Here is a 25,418-nt window from a genome sequence, read left to right on the forward strand (position 1 = left end):
AGCTGTTCAGTTAATTTTACAAAAAACCACAAGAACAAAAGTATATTTCATTCAGATTTACCACCATCATAAACTGGCAAGACGGTAAATGGTGCCAACTTCTTACCTTTGAAGCAGTTGTAAAGTCCAATTGTCTGTCTTTTCCTTGATTTAGTTCTTAAGCGCCCACAGATCAAAAGAATCATAAATGTATTCCAGGTTGTGAATATTGTCATGTGAAGTGAGACAGCCGGACAACTTCTTCACTTCTTCCAAAAAGTTCTGGCCGGGGGGGCCTCGGGTATGTTTATTTTAATTAGTTTACTGCCCAGTTATAAACTCCAAACCAATGAGTGAGCCAGCTAACCTCTTCTCTGGCTACAGACAACAACGAAAAAAAAAGAAAAATCTGATTGGATCCGTCTACTTTGATGGTTTTAGCTTCATTTGTGAAGCTGCTGTAGCTAGCAGTCAGCCCCCTCTGTTGGGCAAAAGAGGTGCAACACTCGACACCTGCCTGCTCTGCTGCCCATCTTTCTCCCGGTCTGGGTTTAATTATGTTTAAAATGGGAAAATTGCCGGGCACAGCTCCAGATGGGGACAGGCCACCAAAAACAGGGACTGTCATCAGAAACCAGGGATGTCTGGTCACACTTTCTCTCTCTCTTGCCTGATACAATCCTGAAAAGAGCTGCTCTCCTCCTGTAACAATATTCTGTCTCAAACTTCTGAAATTTACAGCAGATCTTGCACAGAGATGATAAATCAGTGTAATTTGCTTGTTTTCTTGGTTTCCATGCATGTCTGCGCATGATGCTTGAATATACTAGCTGATCTCAGAACTGCAGAAGCCGAGCCGAGGACAGCTTGCCCAGCACATTTGGCTTTAACTAGTCACCAGTCAAAGATTCCAGGATTATCCTGAATGCACAAACCTCCACAAATTATGTGAAGCTGCTGTCCTCTCCGCTTGCCAAACTCTAGCTTCTGTGAATGGGACACGGTCACAGCCACGAAAATGTCAACAACAGCTGGAAGTCAATCGTAGATCAAATGTAAGGAGAGATATCACTTCCACTTCAGTATCATTCCAATTTATTTAATGCAAGTCTATTTTGAGCTTTGACTGGGCACTGCTTTCCTTGCCCTGATGACATGCTACTGCTTCACCGTAACGCTTTTGTTTTCTTAAATCCTCAGAAATCCAGATGAGTTTATCTGAGGATGAAGTGTCCTCCAGCTGTTCTGCTGCATCTGTTGCACAGTTTACTTCACTTGCAGTCGTCTAAAGGTAAGACATGTAGAAAACACTTCACTATTACTTGAGTAACACCTAGTGTGGTAGTGTAGGTAAAGGTCTTAATGTTTTTGGTGCAGGTCTTAGCAGGTTCCCCAAACCGTCATCCTTGAACTTACTCTCTCCTCCTGATAGCAACACTAAAGATAGCCGACTGAAAGTATCATTGTCACCTGCCACACCCACAGCACCTGATAGTTACATTAGCTTACCTTTTTATAAATTCCTTTGTGCTGCCTGCTTGTTTTTGTAGCTTGTCTAAGCTGTTTGGTTGCTGCTTCTTATCTAATTCTCAGTGGACTGTGGATGACTTTAGTCCACAGGTGTTTCTTATCAACAGTAGTTGTAGTTTTCAAACATTTTTTTTATTTTTAGTCTTTTTTTTTAAAATAGGTCGTCAAAGAATAATTTTCAGCATTGTTTTCATTTACAAAATTAACATTAATTTAAGATAAACCCTTTTGCTGTGTCTTGTAAAAGACATCTCACAGTAAAGCAGGCTCTTCTGGAGCTTAGCAGAAACACTGGAAAATTATTATTACTTTAGAGGTTCTGGGAGACACGTTTTACTGTCTTTGGAAAGAGCAAGTTCAGCTGTATCCTCATTTCCAGTCTTTATGCTTAGCTCAGCCAGCTGGCTGCTGGTAATAGCTCCATATTTATTGTACAGATGTGAGAGTGATAGCAGTCTTGTCAAATCGCCAACCATCAGCAACAAAGTGAACAAGTATATCTTCAAAATATCAAAACATCCACCTTAATCCTCTCCATGAAATCATCAGAATGAACAGCAGAATCACTGGACTGGGGCAGGAAACATTGGATACTTCACACACACACACACACACAAACACACACACACACACACACACACACGCACACACACTACACAACAAATACAGACATCTACCTTCAGGCTGCAGATACACGTCACTCATACTCACTGACTAAGCGAGGCCATGTCAGGCTTTGTGCCTACATCTGTCAGACTCATTCATGCCTGAGTGAGCCTGGGGTGTGACTGCACTCATTCCACTCACCCACTACTATTTTAAGCCTTCTTACTATTTCAAACTGTTTTACACTGTCTAAGCTATACTTGTCTGCCATCACTCTGTATTTATTTTGTGTTTAACTAGAGTTGAGTCGACCATGCTCATGGCAGATTTAACCAAGCAGAAGCTGTGAAGAGCTACAATCTCAACGTCTGATTAGCATTTTATTGCAGGAGAAAACTGGTTTCCAAAGCTGGAAGTGACAGTTGGACTTTAGTCAGTATTACACAGACCATCAGAGCATCATGATGTTTTGTCACTGCAGCCACACAAGTCTGTCAGTCAAACGCTAAGAGACAGACCAACAACTTTCTTTGAGACAATTTTCAGGACAAATTATAATTCTCACATTTGTCTTGTCTGTTTTCACTCAGATTGCAGTGACGACAAAGTGTTGAACAAGTCTTCAGGTGAAAAGTAAAAGCAGAAGCAGTGATAAACATCTGGTGTCTAAATTTCAGTCTATACAAGTAAAGACAGGCTGGCGTTAGGGATGAGAGACGAAAAGGAAGTTAATGTGGAAGAAATGAAATACTTGCACTTTTTCTGCAGGTCAGTCCCTGGTAGTTGGTCCACGTCAGCCAATAGTAGCAATACTTGACAACAACATCATTTTGCCATGCTCCCTGGAACCTGCTGTGGATGCTTCACACCTGGTTTTGGAGTGGTCTAGGCCTGACCTGAACCCCGGGTTAGTCCACGTGGTGAAAAATGAACAAGAATATCTGGATTTTAAAAACCCGTCCTACAAAGGAAGGACATCACTGTCTTTTGACAAACTAAAACATGGAGACCTTTCACTAAAACTCACCAAAGTGAAACTGAGTGATGGGGGAACATACAGATGCTGCGTTCCTCAACTGGGTAAAGCCACTTTTGTTGACCTTATTGTAGGTAAGTGTGTATGCTTGGAGTTCATGCATAACCTTTTTAAAGTGCAAGTGGCAGCTCAGAGTCCTTCAGAGATGTGTGTCATAACTGCTCTGTACCAGACCTTCGGTGACATAAAAGTTTAAGGGCAGAAAGGCCACTGAGTGATTTGATACCTAAAATAACACAATGACATGAAAATCATAAATTGTTCATGTTTTAATATAAATAAATCTAAGACATATTTTAAGATGCAGTCGGTTATCATGTGTCAGTTAAGATGCATCATGTTATCATGTAGGCTATCAGTTTATCAGAATCTATAAATATGTAAATATATTTCATTTCAGAGAAACATAAACCTTTCAGCAGGTGAATGTAGTAACAGTCATCAAGTGTCAAACTCACATCAATCATTTTGCACAGTAAAGTAACTAAATATTGTATGCATGTATAGTTTTAGTCATTTTCGTGGGCGTTACTGTGTCCCATTGACAAGAACTGGAGCTTGTCAAACTGTCCTTGACTCAGGTTCTGCAGTTCCGAGATGAAATGAAATTGCACGCATCATGCGAAAATGTCAACAATACATACAGTATATACTACACTATATTGAGATGGACAAGGAAGTGTTTTCTGGTAAAGGTTTAAAGGTGCACACACAGATTTGTAGTCACACAACAGGAACTAAACATCTGACCTGTTTCTTCACAGTTCAGCCTCAGGTCATTGGTCCATCTCAGCCAGTAGTGGCAACAGTGGGTGATGACATCACTTTGCCGTGCCACCTGGAACCTGCAGTGGATGCTTCAAAAATGCTGTTGGAGTGGTTGCGATCTGACCTCGACCCCCCGTTTGTCCACGCGTGGCATGATGGTATTGAACTCAAGGATAAGATACACCCATCCTACAAGGGAAGGACCTCACTGATCATTGAAGATGTAAAACATGGAGACATTTCACTGAAACTCTCCAAAGTGACTCAAGCTGATGAGGGAAGATACAGATGCCTCATTCCTACACATAGCAGAGACTCAATTGTTGAGCTAACTGTCGGTAAGCAAGTATAGGTTCATAGTTCATTCGTTGGAGAGTTTGTTTGTGGTTAAGGGATTGTGGAGTTAGAGGACTGCACTGCAATACCCTGAATCCTAATGAATCACCTCATAGGATGGACTGATGATGACCATTTGTGCACATTTGTGCACTGACTTTCTAATTTCATAGAACCAATATACACACATTAGTAACTACTGATAATTAGAAGGGCACTCAGAGCACACAGACCTCTGCCAAAGCAACGTCAATATCAAGCACCAGACATCAGAGAAAAAAATTCTAATTTATAGTAAATGATTCAGGTCTGCCCAGAATTTTAGTGGGTTCGTCCCTGGCCCATGTCCCATCCCTCTGCCAAGTTCGGTGCAAATCAGTTCAGAACTTTTTGTATATACCTGCTGATAAAAAAACAGACATGGGTGAAAACATAATGAATTACCTCAGCTGAAGGGAGATGAAGGTGTTTATTTATTAGAAACTGACCTTTACAACTTTTCCTGTTTCACATTAGGTCATATATATATTTGTGTTCAGTTTGTGTTCAGTTTGCCACTAGACATCATCTGCACAGATTCTTTGTGTAAACTGGTCCTCTTCTTTTCAGACGGTTCCCACATCAACACGTATTGGTTGGTGGGTGTTTCAGCCGTAGCCTTGGTCAGTCTGGGCATCATTGCACTTCAGGTAATACAGTCAGTCAACCATTCTTTTGCCTGAATAACAGGCTGAATAAAATAATAAATCAACCTGACATTATTTGATATTTTGAACATACTTTTACTACTAATATAATAAAATACATGCGAGAAATGGGAGTTGTATATTAAAGGTCCCATATTTTACACTCATGTTGAAATTCATCAGAAGATATATTTGTGGTTTTAAGAACCAAAAACCTTCTCTCCCTAGCTCTAATAACAACAGGTCAGTCAGCCAATCAGAAGAGAGACTCTGAACCTGCCATTGAGCGATTTGATACCTAAATAAACAGCGTTACTTTCTGATTAACCTGCAAGGTTGGATGATGAGTCAAGGTGGGCGGGGCTTGGGGCATGGCTGAGAGCAGTGACTGCTTTGTCGCGCGTGTGTGTGTGTATATATATATATATATATATATATATATACCATTATTGTTAAAAGACTGTTTGTTGTTTGTGTTGGCCCAGCCATTATTTGAATGCAGGCTTTAATTAAAATTTCATGTTAATTACTTATTTTATAAGTGATTGAAGATGCACCACTGTAAATATATTTTCACATTTCATTTCATTCCTCTACATTTCACACTCGCATTTCTCTCTTCAGTACACATATTTTCTGTAAAAAGTGCGTAGATATCTTAGATTTTAACACTTGTTTCTGTTGACACGTAGGTACAACGATCAACAAGAAGAAGGCCCTGTACCTGTTTTGCCAGCTAAACTATCTTCACCTGCTCTGTGAAGCTGCAGCAGAGAAACCTTCTGTCAGCTCATCCTCTGTGTCTGACTGTTCAGATGTACAAAACGTAATTGGTCAAGTATGTTGACTTACAGTCCTTTAAATATTGGATATTCATGGTGGTTTCAGGGTGAATCCTATTACAGACTTTCCTTCTTTCTCTGTTTTTGTTTGTTTGTCACCCAAGGGATCAAAGTTTTCACTCACTCAGTGAAATGACAAAAAATTTTGCACAATCCCTGATCCCAGAGGATGATTCTCTCGTGAACCCACGAGTCTTTCCATAGCACCAACATTTTTGGTTTAGAGAGAAGTGTCTGAGTTATTGGACGGATTTTTGTGAAATTTGGTTCCGACACTCATGTATTGGTTATCATTAGCAAATATTAAGTTACGGTGGTGAAGCAAAGCAGGAATAGCGTAAGCAGAATTAAGCAGAATGTAGTTTACACTGCACGTAATCTAAAGCACAACTGTTCCTAAGTGTCATTTTGGCCTGCAAGTCAATTTAACAAGCAATACTTAAGAAGCAGGAATGAGTTGATGTACTTCACCTAATGTTCTGTTAACTTGTAGACTTAATATTATCATAAATATATTTAAATATGAATATTTAAATATTTCTGCTGCGGCTATATAGCATGCATGTAGCCTCCACTTTCTTGTTTAATAGCATGCAATTGTGCCAATGGTAACAAAACAAAACAAACAAACAAACAAAAAACAATCATTATTATCATTATTTCATATTATTAGTAAGTCACAATTTTTTGTATTTTGTAATCTGGATAATTTATAATTTACTGCTCTCTAGATCAACATAATGGCTAAATTTATAACGACTCATCACTAATAAGGGTTAGCCTTCAAAATCAGCCGGTCTGATGGTTTGTGAGAGTGGCCTGAATTTTTGTTTCCGGTCTTCCCTGATGTCCAGCCACAGTTGCAATGCATCAACTATGCAGTCTTTGTACATTTTTGGGAGATTAACCCATTATTAACATGCACAAAAATGATTTTGCACATTTACCATTTGCAGCAATACAATGCTCAAAATGCACTTAGTAGCAACCGGATGTAGGCCTACATTGTAGTTTGGAGGGTCGATTGGTTGGTTTATTATTTACTTATTTAAGATTTGTTGATGTTGAATTATTATTTTTATAGACCACCAGCAAACAAAGCACGCACACTTGTGGTGTTATTTCCTTTGTTGTTGCCTGTTCTTGTCATACATGTAGAAAGAGCATCGTCTCTCTGTGTGAATTCATCACTGTGTTGAAATCTGTTGAGTGACATCTGCATAAGTGCATGGCTATTGAAATGAATAATAATGTCTGTGCACAGCATTGAGGGAAAGTATTGATCAGTATTAATTTAGAAAATATGTGAACTACTACTACAGTTTGTGTTTCTATGATTTTTTCCCACCTCGTTTATATCAGTGAGCGTCGGCGTGGTAGATGTTGACTTTCTTCCCTGAGACATGGAGCTTTACCCTCACTCTCAGAGCTAAATTATATATAATAATAACTACAAGAGATCCTGGTCTCACAGGGTCAGTGCTCAGACAGCCCGGCCTCCTGTCAGTCATGGTGAACACGACCACAAGAGGCCTCTGTTTTTTAAAGGAGACAAACAGGTCACTGTGTCAGAACTACACATGTCACTGTGGTGTATTAAAATCCCATGATGCATTCAGGTTTCCCTGTTTTGGATGAATTTTAATACTGTGACAGTTACATTTTAACAGTTTTCCATGATGATGAAACAAAAATGATTGAATGATTTGATTATCATGTAATAAAGTATTTCATTGTGTATATATGTAAACTCAGTAATATGCTCATAGTGATATGATTATATTTGTAAAAACTTTGATTTGCTTCCTTTTAATGACTTTACTTGATACCTGTATTTACTTTCGAGACAATGTTAAAGTCATAAAAGACCAGAACCAGCACCATGTTTGACAGATTAGGTTTAGGCTTTGGGTCATGAGTTGATTCTTTCTCTGATTTCCTCTTTCCGTCATTTTTATAAAGGTTCATTCTTGTTCAGAACTTTGTTCTATGAAACAGAGCAAACTATGTTGCACTAGATTTTTCTGAACTGATCTGTTTCCTTTTTTGTGTTGTTCACTCATCTACTTCCTCCTTTTTTGACACCACAAGTTATGTTTTTGTTCTTGTTCTTTCCTTGTGAAACATAAAGCGGTTTTTCTTCCACATTTGGTGAAGGGTTGTCATACATGTTTACATGTTGTGTGTCCCTCTGTCTACCAGGTTGTCTTTCTTGAAACAGACTCAGCTGATGATTTTGGCAAACCAACAACATTTAGCTGTTGATCTTTCTGATAGATTTGTGTTTTTGTGAGCCTCATTATCACCTTCATCACTCACAGGTTCACCTCTGTGTGAGCTCTGTGCTTCAACTGATGTTGAATCAACACGTCTGAACTAGAAATAATCTCCAAACAAGAGCTGATTTATTTCTGAGACAAAGAAAAGACAGCAGCATTTTCCTCTGTGTTCCTAATTCAAGTTGTACCACTCAGCAGATTTCATGCCTGTTACTTCCCAACTGACGCCCTGACATGAGGAAGAGAGAATTAAACTGACTAAACCCAGGTCAGCAGAGCTCACAGAGAGTCAGACAAGAAGACTCAAAGCTGAAGCTGCTGCCGGAGGAGCTTCTTCTCCAAACTGGGTTCAGGGTCTGAATACTGAGATTTCACTTTTTGATTTTTAATACATTTCATTATCGATTATTGAATGTGGATTGCAATTTAAAATTAAATATACAAGAAACTAAAGTGAGCTGTGAAATCATCTATAAGCAGCACAGTTCAGACATAAATTCTCAATCCAGAAATCACCAGCAACTTTGGTCATGAGGTTTATGTGACTCCTCCTTCTCACTTGTTTCTGTTCTTCTTTTGAGCTTTTAGCTGTGTAACCACTAAATGTCAAAATGTCTACTTCATTTGTAGTTAAGACCAACTAAAAAGAGGAAGTTTAATGTTCAGTATGAGCGTTAGAATCTGTTCACTCATTGTGTCTCTCGGAGCAGGTTCGTATCAAACTCGTTTGTGGACACTATTTTGTTAATTTTGCTGTGAATGTTTTATGATATGTTTCATAAAAGCCTCTAAGATCTATAGTTCAATGTGCTGATGTACTGTATGTATCTCATCTGTTAACAAACAAAATGCTTCTTTTCAGTTTAAACTTCACTGATTGTGAAACTTTTTTAATATAATATGAAAATGTACAGTTTATGATCTTTGAGAAGCTTTTTGGTAAAAATATAAAACTAACACCGACTCAGAGATGTGGAGGTTGTGATGTCTCTCATCTGTCGTTGTCTTTACATGGGTCCTATCACATATAAAGACACAGTCATGTACTGTTGAGGTGTCACCGTCCCTACTGGGAACTGTCAGGGTTTGTTACACTGAAGTAAATAAATAAAGGTCTTCTTCTGTAATATTTCCTTCCAGAAATAAAGAATCAGCCAAAACCTCCTGAATAACCTGAAACATCTGCTTCTGTTTTACAACCTTTTTTAAAAATGTTTTCTTTTTTTCCTTTTTTTTGGGGGGGAAACAGCTGAATCTGAATTCAGTGATGCTGATCACTGATGGACTCCACTGTTCTCCCTCTCTCTGTTGTCCTTGTTGTTCTGCTACAGTCATTTGGAGGTAATTTAAACACAGAGCACTCACTCAACAGCCTCAGCTTCTGAATAATCCTCATGTTCAAACCTGTGACTTGAAGCCGGTGAGGTCAGCCGACAGACTTTAAATGAGTCACACAAGTCGGTACTTCACTGTTCATGAGTGGGTGAGACCAGGGGCTTTACAAGCATCCCCTGTTTTTTTTCTGTCAGACAATATGACAGTAAGTGGTAAACTCAGTCATTAGTTAACCACTGATAAACTTTATTAGTTTCACTGTTATCAGAGAGATTCTGGAGCTTTACACATACACCAAAGCTTAGAGCTGAAATTTTGATATGTGAGTTGGATACCGATGACTATGACCCTGGTCCTTCATCAGTTTTAAACTTACATCACATCATTTTTCTCTCGAGTTTTATCATTTTAATTATTTGTCACTTTTGCAATATAAAAACTCACTGTGACGACATGAACTGTAACTATGTTCCTCTTTTTGTTTGATCTTTAGTTTTCCTCTCAGTGCAGTCAGAGCTGATTTGTTCACATCAGCCAATCATAGCCCTGGCTGGTGATGATGTCATTTTACCATGTCACCTTGAACCTGCCATCAGTGCCGCTCACTGGAGAGTGGAGTGGACGAAACCTGGTTTGGATCCACAGTACGTCCACGTCCACCAAATGGACGACTGTTGTATGAAATTCAGAATTCGTCTTATAATTCCCGGACTCGACTGTTTGTGGATGAACTGGAACAAGGAAACGTCTCCATGAAAATCTCCACAGTGAGAGTGTCTGATGAAGGGAAATACAGATGTTTCATTCCCTCAGTGCAGGAAGAAGCTTTTGTCCGTCTCAGTGTTGGTGAGTCAGACTCTGTGTTGATCCACTGAGCTGAACTAACACAAAGTTCCCAAGAGACACATTTTGAGAAACTTCTTCTCTTGTCACCAGGTTCAGTCTCTTCACCTGTCATAGAGGTCACTTCAATTACAAGTAGAAGAGTGGTGTTACAGTGTGAGTCTAAAGGCTGGTACCCAGAGCCTGAGGTGTTGTGGCTGGACGGTGAGGGAAAGCTCCTCCCTGCTGGACCTACAGAGACAGTCAGAGGTCCTGATGGCCTCTATACTGTCAGCAGCAGAGTGACTGTGGAGAAGAGACACAGCAACAGCTTCACCTGTAGAGTCCAACAGAAGGACATCAACCAGACCAGAGAGACACACATTCATGTTCCAGGTAGAAATCTTTAGAAAGCTGCTGCACTGATATTGTTAACTTCCTGAAACAGATTTCTGTCTAAACACCACGGTCTCCTGTGTTTCATCATTTCAGGTGATTTCATCAAGGACCCAGCTGCAGTTGATTTCAGGAATATAATGCTTCTGCCTATTATTGTGCTCATCATTATTATTACTACGACTATATTTTTGTTGGGCCGTCACTGTATCTCCAAAATCTCCAAGATCGAATCAGAAATGTCTGAACACACAGCAGAGATCTAATCTGATCATCTCCAAATATGAAGATTTGAAGAAATGAAGACAGCAGCAATGTGCTGATCTTGTTATACCTTAACCAATTCATTGTGCTCTCTGTATTTAGTTTATAACATATTTGTGTAAATAAATAAGTGTATAATTTGTTGTGTAAATAAATGTATAAACTAAGATTCATTCATAAAAAGGAAGAGCAGCAATGTTTAAGTCGTCTGACTGCAAATGTAACGATCAGGGTTAAAATCTGAATCTGAACTACAGGATGTTTTCATGAATTTTAACCTGCAGTGAAACTGTGGATTGAAAAACACTCAATAAAAACTTTTTTGGAAAAGAGTCAAAAAAGTTGGTCCATCATCATTCAGGTGTGTCTTTACAGTTTCAAATGGATTAAATGAAGCTGCAGGTGACAGCAGGTTTATTGTACAACCATTTACAGCAGGATGTTGTTAAATGATGGAAAAAATTTAAAAAAGAAACATTTATTTTTTGGTTGAAATAAACAAGACTTATCCAAAAGAAATGTGAATGACTTTAGTTGTTACTTGGTTTTTTTTTGTTGTTGTCGTGCTGCTTTCCGCCTCAGGGGGCAGTGAAAACAATGTGACCTGCCAAAGTCCTCAGAGACAAATACATTAGTTTTGCTTTGTCTTTAACAATTATATCAACCTCACTGTTCACTGGCTTACAAGGAAATAAGAATCATACAATAAACCAAAGAAATTGGAGTCAACCATCACTGTAAGGTCAGAGTAAAGGCTACATAAAGAACTTCCCCGTGTTCTTGTAGTGTCTATTTCATGAGGCAGAAGCTTCAAAAAGTCAATGAAACAAACAAATATGGACTTTTTTTAATTTCATTTTTTACCTCTTTCCTGTTGAGAAAAGCAACACAGGCAATTTTTGCGTGTGTGTCTGCATGTATCACAATCAGCCTCTCACAGTCATGCTTGGTTTTACAGAGATAAAAGCAATATTTCATCAGGTGAATGTAAAACTGACTCCACATCAGTCACTGCAGTGTGTGCTGCCTTTTCTTCAGCTGTGCATCAGACTCACACTGCAGTAACTGCTGGTGTGTGAATGAGCGACTGTCTGCTGGCCACAGGTCAGCGGTGAGTTCAGCTCTGGTTTGTGCTGCCCCCAAGTGGTCGGGAAATATTATTATAGGTTCAAGACTCTGCAAAGGTTCTCGGTTTAAAATGAATCAGCTGTAAATATTTAATAGCTAGGTACTGGTAATGTATTATTATGGTTATTATTATAATTGATTTATTAAAATATCAATGTGCATTCAATTAAGTTAAAAAGAGATGATTTAAAAAATTCCTGATGTGTTGTCCTGTTGGGGATCCAAGATTGTAACATGACAACAGTAATATTTAAATTATAAATTATATCTCATGTGTTTAATGTAAAATCTGAATCTACAAAGTATCTACAGCTTTAATTTAAATGTGGTGGAGGAACAGGTGCAGCATTTACCTTTGAAATGTGATGAAGAAAAGGTCAAAAGTCTCCAAAACATAAATGGTCTCTTAACATTTTGAGTAGGCTGGATGTCTCTACCTGCTGTCTGTGCACTGGAGCACAATCAGTTCATTTCACTGCGGCATGAGGACGACAAAGCTTCAGTTTTTCTGGTGAACAAAACTTCACTGAAAATGAAACACTATGAGTGAGTGAGATTAGTGACGAGCGTTGTGATGAGAGCAGAGAAAGTGAAAACAAGTTGACTGGAAGAAAGCCAGGACGTTCTGAAAACAGAGACTGTCAGAAGAAGGCTGGAGTTTTTACCCTCACTTTAGTTTTGCTTCCTGTTGCAGCAACAGTTATGATGAATACTGTGTGTTCCTCCATTTTTTCAGCTTTGGATCAGTTTTCCAGGACTCCAGGATGCTTCACCTGAAGAATGACGTGTCCTTCAGGGACTTCAGAGCCTGCTGCACTTTTATTTTCCTTCTTCAAATACAGTCCGTTGGAGGTAATGTGCATTCAAAAACATGTGTGAGACACTGGTAGATGTTTACAGGCAAAGGAGGCAATCTTGGTTTTGCACATTAAAAAAAATGCATTCACATAAGAGTCATGCTGTGGTCAGAAAATGAGTGCAGCTCATGATATGTTTCACACCTCACATTACCACTGCGTCACAGCCAAGGGTGTAGGTTTGGTCTCAACAATAACCCCACCACCACTCCTGTAATCTGTATTTACATTTAAATACAGCCTATATTCAGTAACAGAGTAAACCTGAGAAAATGTCTTGTTAACCGAAAAGAGAGAAAAAATATGCAAAATATTTCTGCGTTTTTGCATCCGGCATCATGTTTTTATCCAGTGGTCCTACCAGTGCTGCAGCTCCTCTTTTCTCCTGGAGTTCACATTTAAAACCAGCTCCATCATCAAACAACTACATCATCAAACAACTTCCAGCTACAACAGGAAGATGCTGCTAATCCAGTCATGCAGCAGTATTAACAATCTAATAACGTCAGGCTGGTGATGTGGGGACGATAAAACCTGTTGGTGTGGACAACATTAGGTTAAGTCTGCTGTGCAGTTCAGGCAGTAGAGGAAAGGGAAATCATGTGCAACACAACACTTTCACCCATGCTTGAGGTCTGGACTGACACTGATAACTGACCACACACTGATCCGCCTTCTGTCTGCAGTTATGTGTGACTAGATAATCGCACATGACGTAAGCCCCTGGAAAGTTCCTGCCATTTCAGCCAATCAAATGCTAGCACCGGTCGTCTCGGAGACATGGTCTGTAGGACATCAGAACTATCTAATGACTTCACTCCAAATGTAGTTCACTCAAATATTAGTATGAACAATTCTGTCCTCCCAAAGTATCAGTAGAGGGACATGTCCCTACTGTCCACATGCAAACCTGTGTCCGTGCTCACAGCACGAACTGTGAAACTGTTGCAGTTCACAGACACCAATAAAGGAACAGTCTGACTTTTTATGTGCTTGATTCACTGGAGGACATTGACACCACTTTCCTGTAAAGCTATAGCCAGCAGCAGGTTAGCTTAGAGACAGTTACTCTGTCTCTGTCCATAGGTGAAAGAAAAATACACCGACCAGCTGAACTTGATTAGCCAACCTATTTTTATAGCCCACACTTTTGCTGGAAAAAGAACTGAATGACATTAAACTTCAAATTCTTTTTTTTTATTAATTTATTTTTTTAGTTAAACTTATTTATTTTTTCTCATTCATTTTATTTAATTCCGCATATTTTAATGAAAATTATCATTTGCTATTAGGACATAATGCCTTGAGCACTATGAATGTTTTATTGATAAATTTTAATGGGAAAGAATCTAATATTTTAAAGATATTGCAATATTTTTTGTATTTTATCTCACAAAAGTCAAACAGTTTTCATGGTTCACTTCCTGTATTTGCTCTGTTAGCTTCTTTTAATTACTCGTTGCTTTTAGAATTCAAAATTTCATTTTGGTGACAACAATTAAAACTGCTGCTGTTTCTTTTCTTCTCTTTAGTTTTCCTTGAGCAGTCAAAGTTAATTTGTTCACATCAGCCAATCGTAGCGTTGGCAGGTGATGATGTCATTCTACCATGTCACCTTGAACCTGCCATCAGTGCCGCTCACTGGAGAGTGGAGTGGACGAAACCTGGTTTGGATCCACAGTACGTCCACGTCCACCAAGATGGACGACTGTTGTATGAGATTCAAAATCCGTCTTATAATTTCCGGACTCGACTGTTTGTGGATGAACTGGAACAAGGAAACGTCTCCATGAAAATCTTCAGAGTGAGAGTGTCTGATGAAGGGAAATACAGATGTTTCATTCCCTCAGTGCAGGAAGAAGCTTTTGTCCATCTCAGTGTTGGTGAGTCAGACTCTGTGTTGATCCACTGAGCTGAACTAACACAAAGTTCCCAAGAGACACATTTTGAGAAACTTCTTCTTTTGTCACCAGGTTCAGTCTCTTCACCTGTCATAGAGGTCACTTCAATTACAAGTAGAAGAGTGGTGTTACAGTGTGAGTCTAAAGGCTGGTACCCAGAGCCTGAGGTGTTGTGGCTGGACGGTGAGGGAAAGCTCCTCCCTGCTGGACCTACAGAGACAGTCAGAGGTCCTGATGGCCTCTATACTGTCAGCAGCAGAGTGACTGTGGAGAAGAGACACAGCAACAGCTTCACCTGTAGAGTCCAACAGAAGATCATCAACCAGACCAGAGAGAGACATATTGACATCACAGGTAGAAATCTTTTTTTTTTCAGTTATTGTTATGGTAATCAGATGCAGCAAAGGGCCACAGGTTGGACTTGAACCCGGGCTGCTGCAGTTAGGACTGAGCCTTTGCACTATGCGCTCCACCAGGTGAGCCACCACATGTAGAGATCTTTATAAACCTGCTGTAGTGACCTGCTGCTCTGTGTTTCATCATTTCAGGGGGTTTCATCGAGCACCCAGCTGAAGATGCTGATCGCTGGAGTATTGTCTTGTTTCTGGTCATCTTTATTGTGGTTGTGCTGTTTGCATTTTTGTGTTACAGCATTTTCTTTTTCAATCTGCAGACATGAGGGAAATGTCTGAACCCACAAGTGCATTTAATCCTTCAGTTTATCTGGAAACCTGAAAAATTGTCAAATTCTGGGGTGTTCGCCTCTGCATAACTGATCACAATGCCTCAAAGACCAAGGAGTTGGTTGTAAACTTCACCATGGACAGTTTACTATCTGGTCAGTGGCTGTGCTTCTATTTATCTTTGGACTATATCTTTGCACACTTATCACTTCAAACAGTTTTGCATTTTTACACAAATAAGTAAAAAGTTCTAACGGGTAAATAATTATGTTGAGTTTTATATTTCATTATTTTAAGTTTGAGTTTGAGCACAAGAATTATTTCCAATAAGTTGAAGTCACCCCCATCCAACCGATTTAGATATTTCCAAACCTGCTGCCAAAGACAGGGTTTGATACCATTTGGCAACTTCTCCACATCCAGCAGGATCTATGTACCTGAACGCAACACTGGATCAAATTCAGGCAGACTATGGAGAAGAACTACAGTTTGAGAAGGAGACAGCGGAGTTGTGGTTTTATACTTTCAATACCAATAGAATTCAATAGAAATCTTACACCATATCCATCTCTGTAATGTATATAGAATGATAAAAAACAATAATAATAAAAAAGGTTAAAACATCCAAGTGTCCTCATTTTCAACAGTTATTCAGTTGCACTTCCATAATTAAAGCCATTCGTTTTCTTGCAAAACTTTATATACTTTTACTTTTATATACTTTATATATATATATTGATGTCATTTATTAGTTTTTTTTAGGGTAGGTGTGATGTTGTGATGATAAGGGCTAAGATGTTTTTTCTCTCATTCACCTGTTCCCTACACTACAAAATCTACATTCATGAGTATAACAGATCATATACCCATAAAAAAAAGAGACATAACATCCATGTTTCAATGCTTCAGACTTTTCATTTTGCATTAGACAAGAGAGAACAGTTCACTCTGCAGAGTGCTAAAATCATTCTTTTCATAACACATTCAGTCTGTTCTTATCAAAGCCGCAAAACCTAAGAGACAATCCAGCTCCTGTTTATGTCACTTGTCACTTCATTCCTTAAAGTAGCATGACAGCAATAGAGAAGAAATACAGTAATAATCAGGATGTTTATGAGACGTACAATTACCATTTCAACCCAGGTACCTCATGATGCTTATGCTACAGACAGATGGGAGTTGAGCATCACACTGTTTTGGCATCCAAGCATCCCGACATATTATCTGCAAGTGTCAAGAACCCAGGAGTCAGTCAGTGTTGGTTTCTCTGAGTGTTTACCTGAAATCTGCTGTATTTTTATTGGATCACTGAAAAAACAGTCAGCCAATCAGAGGAGAGGCTCAGAGCCAGCACTTCAGATAAAACACAGGTGAAGTCTAATATGTGGGACCTTTAAACTATCTAATGACACATCACTATGTAGACAGGCAGTCCAGTTCAACAAGATCACCAGTCACAGTTAAAAGCAGAAACCACTCTGGTATGAAATGTTGAGTCCTCAGTCATTTACACCAGTCATACTTGATGCTCAAGGTTGCTTGGTTTACCTTCAAAGGTTGCCTGTAAACAGTGGTGCTCGTGATTCGCAGGCTCCTCATGACACCAGTATAACCACTCCAGGACCAAGACGGATTCTACGAGGCAAAATAGACTCTTGAATTCATAATAGAACACGATTTACAAAACTGTCTGACATTGTGGAATGATGAATGATATACCTCTGCTGTATCATGGCCTCCGACCCATACTTGTCCATGCTCATGTCCGGCACGCTGCATCACCTCATGAATCTCTCTGGCGTGTTCAGCGTTGTACACAGATGCAAGGTTTCCCTGAAGGGACCGGCAGTTTGTCTACAGTGGAGATGAACAGAGTCAAAATGTGACACTGAAAGAAAACGCTGTTAACCAGGTGTGCAAGAAAATGTATTTTTTTTAAATGAGGAATTGAGCTGATTACCTCAGCCTCAGCTCAAGTCATGTTTCTTGAAATGAAGAGGAGACAGTGAGTACTGTACTTAGTCCAACCATCAGGGCAAGATGGTGGAGTCCAGCCACCAGAACCGTCCTCTTGTGAAGACAAATACAGAGGAGAGATTGATTCTCCAGTGGAGTTTCAAGAATATTAAGGAGCAGTTTATAATGCATTTTCTGTAAAAATAAATAAGTAGCATAGCAGTTATTGACATAGACCTTTAGATCTTTTACATACATTGTTAATATATTCATGTCTCAAATTATTAAGACCTGGTTTTGGAAATAGTTTGACACAGCGAGTGGTGATGTAAAAAGTTACCAGATCCTTCACACAACAGTTTGACATTTTGGGAAATAGTTGTGTTTCCTGCAGCTGCTGGCTTAGCTAAATTTAACTAGCTAAACTAAATGTAACTTCCACTAAAACAGCAAATTTTCATCTTTACACTTACTCTTTAGAGGTGCCGTTACAAGGATTTTGTTACCTTTGGACAGGACCTGGCTCGTTGTTTACTTCTTTTCCCAGTGTTTGTGCTAAGCTAGGCTGTAACTTTATATTTAGCATACAGTATTGTGCTTCCTATCCAACTCTCAGCCAGAATGTGAATCAGCATATTTCTGGAAATGTCTTGCTTTTAGTAAAAGTTATGATAACACGATATAAAACAAGCAAAAGTATTTTCAGTAAAATATTAACTACATAAAACATCAAAGTAAACCTAATAATTTAAAATGTCCCTTTGTACAGTATTGTTATAGATAGAGGCTAATATATTAAGTTATTGTGTTATACTTACTGATGTATTACTGCATAAGCAACATTTCAATCTTGCAGCTGTGTGAGGCTTCATGCACTCTTGGGTAACTTTGTCAATAACAATGCATCAGCACTGTCCAGTATATGTATCTCCGAATGGAGTGTTTTTGAATATTTTACATCAACTGAAGGATTCTTCTATATGTTTCTCCAGCTACATAAAATACAATATTGCTCCCTGAAATGTGGTGAAGTAGTGTGAGTGGTGTGAGTTTTGGCAAAATGGGACACCTAACAAATTGGCGCAGTTACGTTTTGCAATAAATATATTTTCAAGAAATACACAAAATAACCCCAAACAAAAGCCTATATGTTAAGGCACAGAGGTCAAATGGATATGACGTTGTATAAGTGGGTGTGACATCATGTGCAGTGACCCTTGATCCCAGAGTTACAACTGTAAGAGAAATGACCGAACGTTTTGACGTAAAAAACGTTAAGCCTATAAAAATATGAAAACAAATACTCACTGTTTGTTCCAATGCATTTTGTAATGGAGTGTAATTGTGTATCAGAATTTCTATGAATCAATTCATTCGGCTTTCACCCTTCAGTTTTGATCATGTCGCATTTTGACTGTTAAAATAAGACTTTTTTAAAGTCATTTTCACAGTAAAAAATCTTTTTAATGATTAGAAAATACATTCTGTCTTAAGAGAAATCAATTTTCTAAACTTAGTTTTCTGAAAGATAATTTTTATTCAATGTTAGCTTGCTGGAATTAAGCTAAGAAGAGCTAGTGCTTAGTGACATGGGAGAAGTTTGTCTAAACCTAACCTAGTTTGATTTCTGGCCAAACCCCTGCAGGCCACCTCCACTATGCTCGTTTATCTAGCTGGAGAAAATATTACCACATCAACAAAAGCTCTAGCAAGCTGTTTCTAGCTATTTTACTTGTTCTACTAACATGTATATACTATTTTAAATACATATTAAATATATATTTTTAAATAATTGATACATTTTAAATGCAAACAAGAAGCTAATTACTTTTTAATTTTTTTTTATAAAAATCAAATTACTTCTCTTTTTTATTATTACTTATTATCAAGTGTTTTGCCAATAGTGACTACAAATAGTCTTGGGACATGTTGTGTTTGAAGGGGTGTCATGCATCCTTTGTTCAATAATACTTTATCTTTTTCTTTTGTGTTAAAAAGACCACAGGTCAACAATGGAACTATCTAAAATGCAGATTGTACTTAAAACCTCAGTAAATACTTACTGGCAGCTCTAGTCAGAGCCATCATGGCCCACACGAACAAAGAGAAAGTCAGCATCTTCATGGTGGGTGGTGCAGATGTTCCAGACGATGACAACCTTTCACAGAGACATAAAGACACTCATACTTCTGCAGGGAGCAGCTACTTCTACTGATAACCAGTCCTTTAAATGAAGTCAAAGTAAACTCTGATGTTCTCTAAAGGAAAGCATTTCTTAATTGCTGTAAAAGTAAATACTGGGTTCAAACGTTTCTGCAGTGTGAGAAAGAACAGCACACCAGCCATGATATTTATTTGGTGACAAGAGAAAATGATCAAACGCTCGGTGACACTCGAGAGGCACTTTCATCTCACAACACTTTAACATTTAAATTTTAGTAAAATATCAACTGATGTTCATTTTGCCCAGTGAAGATGTTTGAGACACATGAAACCTTTAAACTATGAACACTGACACTTTCAGACTCACCACCACTCATCACCAACTCCACTACTGCTACTGCAGCTCGTCAATGCTGAAGTCGAGGGTTGCCAGATCACAGGGGAGTATCCCCCATATCCCACTTTTTCACTCTTTATCATATTATAACACCACAAAATTTGAAGCTGCCATAAGAGACACTTTATACAGTTTATAACAATGAAGTAACTGCTTGGTGTGTAAATGAGCAACTGCCTGGTGTGGACAGGTCAGTGGTGTGTTCACCCCTTCACCACTTGTTTCTGCTGCCCCCAAGTGGTCAAAAAATTCCTTGCAGTGTACAGCTGCCATTTAAACAGAACACATTAATGTTGTCTCATCTTTTGTTGCAGAAATGCCCGTGGTGCCACCAGGTGGTGATTAGGCTGTACTGCAGGTGAACAGATCTTTGAAAACGAGGAACACCTCCCAACAGCTCCTCTTTACAAGTAGGAGGTCTTATTTCCAAAACTATGTCTTCTCAGACTTACATTTCTCTCATCCAATACCTAAAATATGAAACATAGTCGAGAAGAGACTTGTGATCCCTGAAGATTTTAATTAAATATCAACAGTTGAACAGCACAAAACCTACTGCAACCAGGAACATCAACCAGAAATCTGTATATTTTATCACATTTTCTCTTGTCAGTGTAATACACAAAGCTGTGTAACACCGTAAGTTAAGTTCAGAGTTTGAAAACACAAGTCTTGTACCTTCCTTCATTATATTTGGGGTTTTGGAGATGCAGGGACATTATACCCATAAAAACCAGAGACATAACACTCACAGACCAGTTTGATTCAATGCTTCACACTTTTAATTTTGTATTAGACAAGAAAGATCGATTGTTACTGCAGAGTACAGTTGTGCTAAAAGCATCCTTTCATAACACATTCAGTCTGCTCTTATTACAGGTACAAAACCTCAGAGACAATCCAGCTCCTGTTTATGTCACTTGTCGCTTCATTCCATAAGCACCATTACAGCATTAGAGAAGAAATAGAGATGTGAAATAGGATATGAGCCTTCAGGTTGTATGTGAGACTGATCGTACAGAGACAGATGAGTTTGCAAAGAGAAACACCAACACATATGAATGTTTATGGTGGATTCTGACAGGGGCTCAATGCCTCTGTGTCAGCGCAGGAATCACCAGCGTCTCTTGACGCAGATAGATGGCCGATGCCTGGAACACTCCACATCATCCCAGCACTTTGCAGCTGTGAGCAGCAAAAACACAGGAGTCAGTCAGTGCTACACAAACCAAAACCTGAAACTGTCCAATGAGACTACTTCATCTTTAGAAACAATGGGTTTGTTCTTTATCACATTGTTGCTGCTGTGGAGAGACAGATGGCTGTCAGCACGACAAATGGTAAACTGTGGTAAACTTTAATATGTTAAAAATCATGATTAAAGCCATACGAATTTGATAAAACCAAAGAATATTTCATTAAGACTGGATTACCTTCTCCCTTTTTTACTCTTTGTTATTTAAAAAACTCATTCACGTTAAGAATTGAATAGAAAAAACTTATTTTCATTTACCTCCAAAATTCATTTGCAAACAGTGCTGCCTGCCACCAGAGTTATTAGGCTCTCCTTGGCACCAGTGTGAATAGTGGAAACGGCTGCCATCACTCCAGAACCAAATCCTCTCCTAGATAACAGAATCATTGATATTGAAGTTTGAACAAGTATATTTTTTAATGAAATACCTGATAAATGTTGCATAATGATGGATAAAATACCCCTTGTGCATCAGAGCCTCCAATCCATGTTTCTTTGTAATCATGAGTGACAATAAATATCAGCCTCTGCAATTTACTGTACTCCTGTACACTGTGCACTGATGCCAGGTTTGCACCCATGGACTGACAGTTTCTCTACAGTGAGGAAGGACAGAGAGAGAGAGAGAGAGAGAGAGAGAGAGAGAGAGAGAGAGAAACAGAGAGTGAGGCTGGACACCAGTTAACCGAATGTGCAAGTCAGTACAAACAGAATAACCTCAGTGATTACCTCAGCTTGAGCCCAAGTCATGGGTTTTGGAACGTAGTGGAACCTGCGACCTTTGATCTTAGACCAACCAGTGACAAACCTAATGGACCTCTTGACCAGGTGACTCTCTGCTGAGGACAAAGAAAGAACAGTTGGTAATGTTGATTTTGTATCACAGAGAGGTGACATAGATTAAAAAGACGAGGCCCTAAACTTGATCCCTGGGGAACGCTTCAGTTATTTTGGAGGTTCTGGAGAAGTTAGAAGAGAAAGGTGAAGAGGAAAACTAGAAATCAGTACACACGCTCTGGTTGTTTAACTTAATTATTAACATCCCTTATTGTTCAAGTAGAACATAGAAACCTGTTCTTACAGAATGATCCTGGGTTTCACTGGATTGTTTAATCTATAAAAAACATACTCCATTCACACCATTTTACATAAATTTGTTCATACAATACAACTTTGCTTTCTGATCTGTGTGATCAGCAACATTTCACATATAATCATAATCTAAAAGAAAAGACCCACTGACCTGTTTGATTTTGACCAGGCATTTCTTCTGGGAGAGCTGGACAATTTGACATAGCAGTTATTTACTTGGTTCATCTGCATACAGACAAATACACAAAATGTATCTTTTTTTAACACAATAATCAGAACTACTTACCTTCAGCTACGGTCAGTGCCACCATGGCACAAACAAGCAGACACCCAGTCTGCATCTTTGTGGCTGGAGAAAGAGAGAAAGAGCAGCTCATAAATATCATTACTTATCTCATCATCTCCAAAAGAACGAGGAACTGAGGGCAGACATGAGCCATGAGATAACGTAGGGTCACAACCTCAAAGAGATGTTCACATCAGGGATGTTTGGGAACTCATGAACAGAACAAACCAGTTTCTCAGTTAATATAAATGCACATTATACATACATGTGAAATATATGTACATATACATAAAAAAACCCATAAAGTCATTGACGAAAACTATTAGAAATTGCAACTATTTCATATAATGACAGATATATCTGGCTACCCCATATAGATATATATATAATCTTATATTGTGACATATATAAATCTTTCACAAAGTCTGTCAATACATGTTGATATTTTTTACAGTATGGTCCAAAAGTCTGAAAGCACCTTCAAAGAATGGCAAGTTACACAGGTAAGAAAAACCTCCATAAATAAACATATAGAATTGTTGTCTAGTTCAACTGTTTGTTAACGCAAATATCTAATCAGCCAATCACATGGCAGCAACTCAATGCATTTAGGCATGTAGACATGGTCAAGACGACCTGCTGAAATTCAAACCCAGCATCAGAATGGGGACAAAAAGTGATTTAAGTGACTTTGAACGTGGTATGGTTGTTGGTGCCAAACAGGCTGGTCTGGGGGTATTTTAGAAACTGTTGATCTACTGAGATTTTCCTGCACAACCATCTCTAAGGTTTATAGAGAATGGTCCAAAAAGAGAAAATATCCAGTGAGTGACAGTTCTCCGGGCAAAAATGCCAGAAGTCAGAGGAGAATGGCCAGACTGCTTCGAGCTGACAGGAAGGCAACAGTAACTTAAATAACCACTCATTACAACCAAGATATACAGAAGAGCATCTCTGAACACACAACCTTGAAGCAGAAGGACTACAGCAGCAGGAGACCACACTGGGTGACACTCCTGTCAGCTAAGAACAGGAAACTGAGGCTACAATTCCCAGGGTCACTAAAACTGGACGATAGAAGATTGGAAAACTGATGCCTGGTCTGATGAGTCTTGATTTCTCCTGCGACATTCGGATGGTAGGATCAGGATTGGGCATCAACATCATGAAAGTATGGATCCATCCTGCCTTGTATCAACAGTTCAGGCTGGTGGTGGTGGTTTAATTGTGTTGGGGATATTTTCTTGGCACACTTTGGGCCCCTTATTACCAACTAAACATTGTTTAAATGCCACAGCCTACCAGAGAATTGTTGCTGACCATGTCCATCCCTTTATGATCACAGTGAACCAGCAGGATAACATGACATGTCACAAAGCTCACATCATCTCAAACTGGTTTATTGAACGTGACAATGAGTTCACTGGACTCAAATGTCCTCTGCAGTCACCAGATCTCAGTCCAGTAGAGCACCTTTGGGATGTGGTGGAACAGGAGATTCGCATCATGGATGTGCAGCTGACAAATCCATAGCAACTATGTGATGCTATCATGTCAACATGGACCAAAATCTCTGAGGAATGTTTCCAGCATCTTGATGAATCTATGCCACAAAAAATTAAGGCAGTTCTGAAGGCAAAAGGGGTCCAACCCAGTACGAGCAAGGTGTATCTAATAATGGGGCCGGTGAGTGAATGTCATAAACTTATATATTCATTTATGTGTATGAATGTATATATGTGATAATAATACAGTATATCCCCTTATAGTAAACATATGTGACTACATCACTCTCGATATGAGGACATATACTGTATTCTTGCCTTAGACTGGACCTGAGGAACCACCAAGAGACAACAAACTACCAGATGACCTGAGGGACCATTTACTGACCTGTGATTCAGTAAAGATTCTTCTAAAAGGGGTCCTGTTACGCTGGGACAGATGGGACCAGACGGGACCAGACATACATTCAATGACTTTCATGTATTGCCTTGTTAACAGATGGACTTTTACACTCTCTCTTACCTTTCAAATGCATAAACTCTTTTACATATGGGTATGTGAGTGTTACCATAGGGCAGTCTTGTGAAATACTGAACCCTTCCTTAGATGGAAATGTTTGATTAGAACTTAATTTTACTGTTTTGCAATAGATTCTAGATAGTAGATGGGAAGTTGCAAAACTAGCAAATGTTAAGCTCAATTTTTATGAGAAAATAAGCCAGAAAATATACAGAACAGGCTAAAGGACATTAAATGTACTTCTTTAAAAAAGTCAAGTATTTTTGCAAGATCTTATTGAGTTGTCTTCTCAGTGTATTCGTAAATGAATAAAGAACTTAAATTTCGAGCCGAAACTCCTTGAGACAAATCTTACTTCATATACACCTGTTTGAAGGTGCATCATTGTCACCTTGACAAAGGAGGGAAGACCACACATGGGTTATAACTTAAATTAGTTTATTTTACACAATTAAAATGAAATGAATCTAAGAAGACCCAAAATACATGAGTCATACATAGTGCAGCCGGTCCAGGTGAGCTGAATCCTGCTGATGACCAACTCCACCCATCAGGCTCCTGCGGGGAGAGGTCTGCTCAGAGAGGGTCATCATAGTCCCCAGCCCCCTCAAAAAGTGGTTCCACAACAAAACTCAAAACTGGTAAAACAATGTTATTTTTTATTCTCATTTAAAACTGACATTTCACACTGAATCAGTAACCATGTTGTCTCTTGTCCCTTTTGAACCCAAAAGGTTGAAGGACATACCAAATACAAGTACACCTCCCACCAAACCCTGCCACAGAAACCTTACCC

At 38.9% G+C, this 25,418-nt stretch overlaps 3 protein-coding genes and 1 long non-coding RNA gene across 5 annotated transcripts; 2 read left to right on the forward strand and 2 right to left on the reverse strand.

Annotated features, from left to right (window-relative positions):
- The first annotated feature begins 1,111 nt into the window (after positions 1-1,111).
- On the forward strand, positions 1,112-11,220 carry LOC139606642 (butyrophilin-like protein 2). Its single transcript, XM_071458903.1, is given in 10 exon segments — positions 1,112-1,270; positions 2,884-3,225; positions 3,916-4,257; positions 4,865-4,952; positions 5,757-5,779; positions 8,698-8,772; positions 9,891-10,058; positions 10,061-10,243; positions 10,334-10,615; positions 10,712-11,220. Coding segments are annotated over 10 exon segments (1,740 nt in total). The 5' UTR covers positions 1,112-1,203; the 3' UTR covers positions 10,882-11,220.
- Positions 11,221-12,575: 1,355 nt separating this feature from the next.
- On the forward strand, positions 12,576-16,076 carry LOC139607042 (butyrophilin subfamily 1 member A1-like). Its single transcript, XM_071459612.1, has 4 exons — positions 12,576-12,859; positions 14,397-14,747; positions 14,838-15,119; positions 15,314-16,076. The coding sequence occupies exons 1-4, from the start codon at positions 12,772-12,774 to the stop codon at positions 15,442-15,444; spliced, it is 852 nt and encodes a 283-aa protein (XP_071315713.1). The 5' UTR covers positions 12,576-12,771; the 3' UTR covers positions 15,445-16,076.
- Positions 16,077-16,185: 109 nt separating this feature from the next.
- On the reverse strand, positions 16,186-17,518 carry LOC139607082 (uncharacterized). Its single transcript, XR_011684778.1, has 4 exons — positions 17,409-17,518; positions 17,168-17,302; positions 16,997-17,083; positions 16,186-16,672 (listed from the first exon to the last, which is right to left on the reverse strand). It is a non-coding gene; the product is annotated as an uncharacterized lncRNA (long non-coding RNA).
- Positions 17,519-20,723: 3,205 nt separating this feature from the next.
- Positions 20,724-22,723, reverse strand: LOC139607063 (ladderlectin-like). Of its 2 annotated transcripts, none has more exons than XM_071459673.1 (6): positions 22,598-22,723; positions 22,463-22,498; positions 21,949-22,058; positions 21,681-21,815; positions 21,478-21,589; positions 20,724-21,149 (listed from the first exon to the last, which is right to left on the reverse strand). In XM_071459673.1, exons 1-6 carry the CDS (start codon positions 22,695-22,697, stop codon positions 21,079-21,081), a joined length of 564 nt encoding a protein of 187 aa, XP_071315774.1. In that variant the 5' UTR covers positions 22,698-22,723; the 3' UTR covers positions 20,724-21,078. The 2 variants fall into 2 exon arrangements, with proteins under 2 accessions (XP_071315774.1, XP_071315776.1); XM_071459675.1 differs by having other exon boundaries at positions 21,949-22,055; positions 22,598-22,722.
- Positions 22,724-25,418: the final 2,695 nt, after the last annotated feature.

The sequence above is a fragment of the Trachinotus anak genome, unplaced genomic scaffold (genome assembly GCF_046630095.1).
Source record: "Trachinotus anak isolate AG129_WGS33_773 ecotype Australia unplaced genomic scaffold, CSIRO_AGI_Tana_v1 ptg000023l, whole genome shotgun sequence".
NCBI lineage: Eukaryota > Metazoa > Chordata > Actinopteri > Carangiformes > Carangidae > Trachinotus > Trachinotus anak.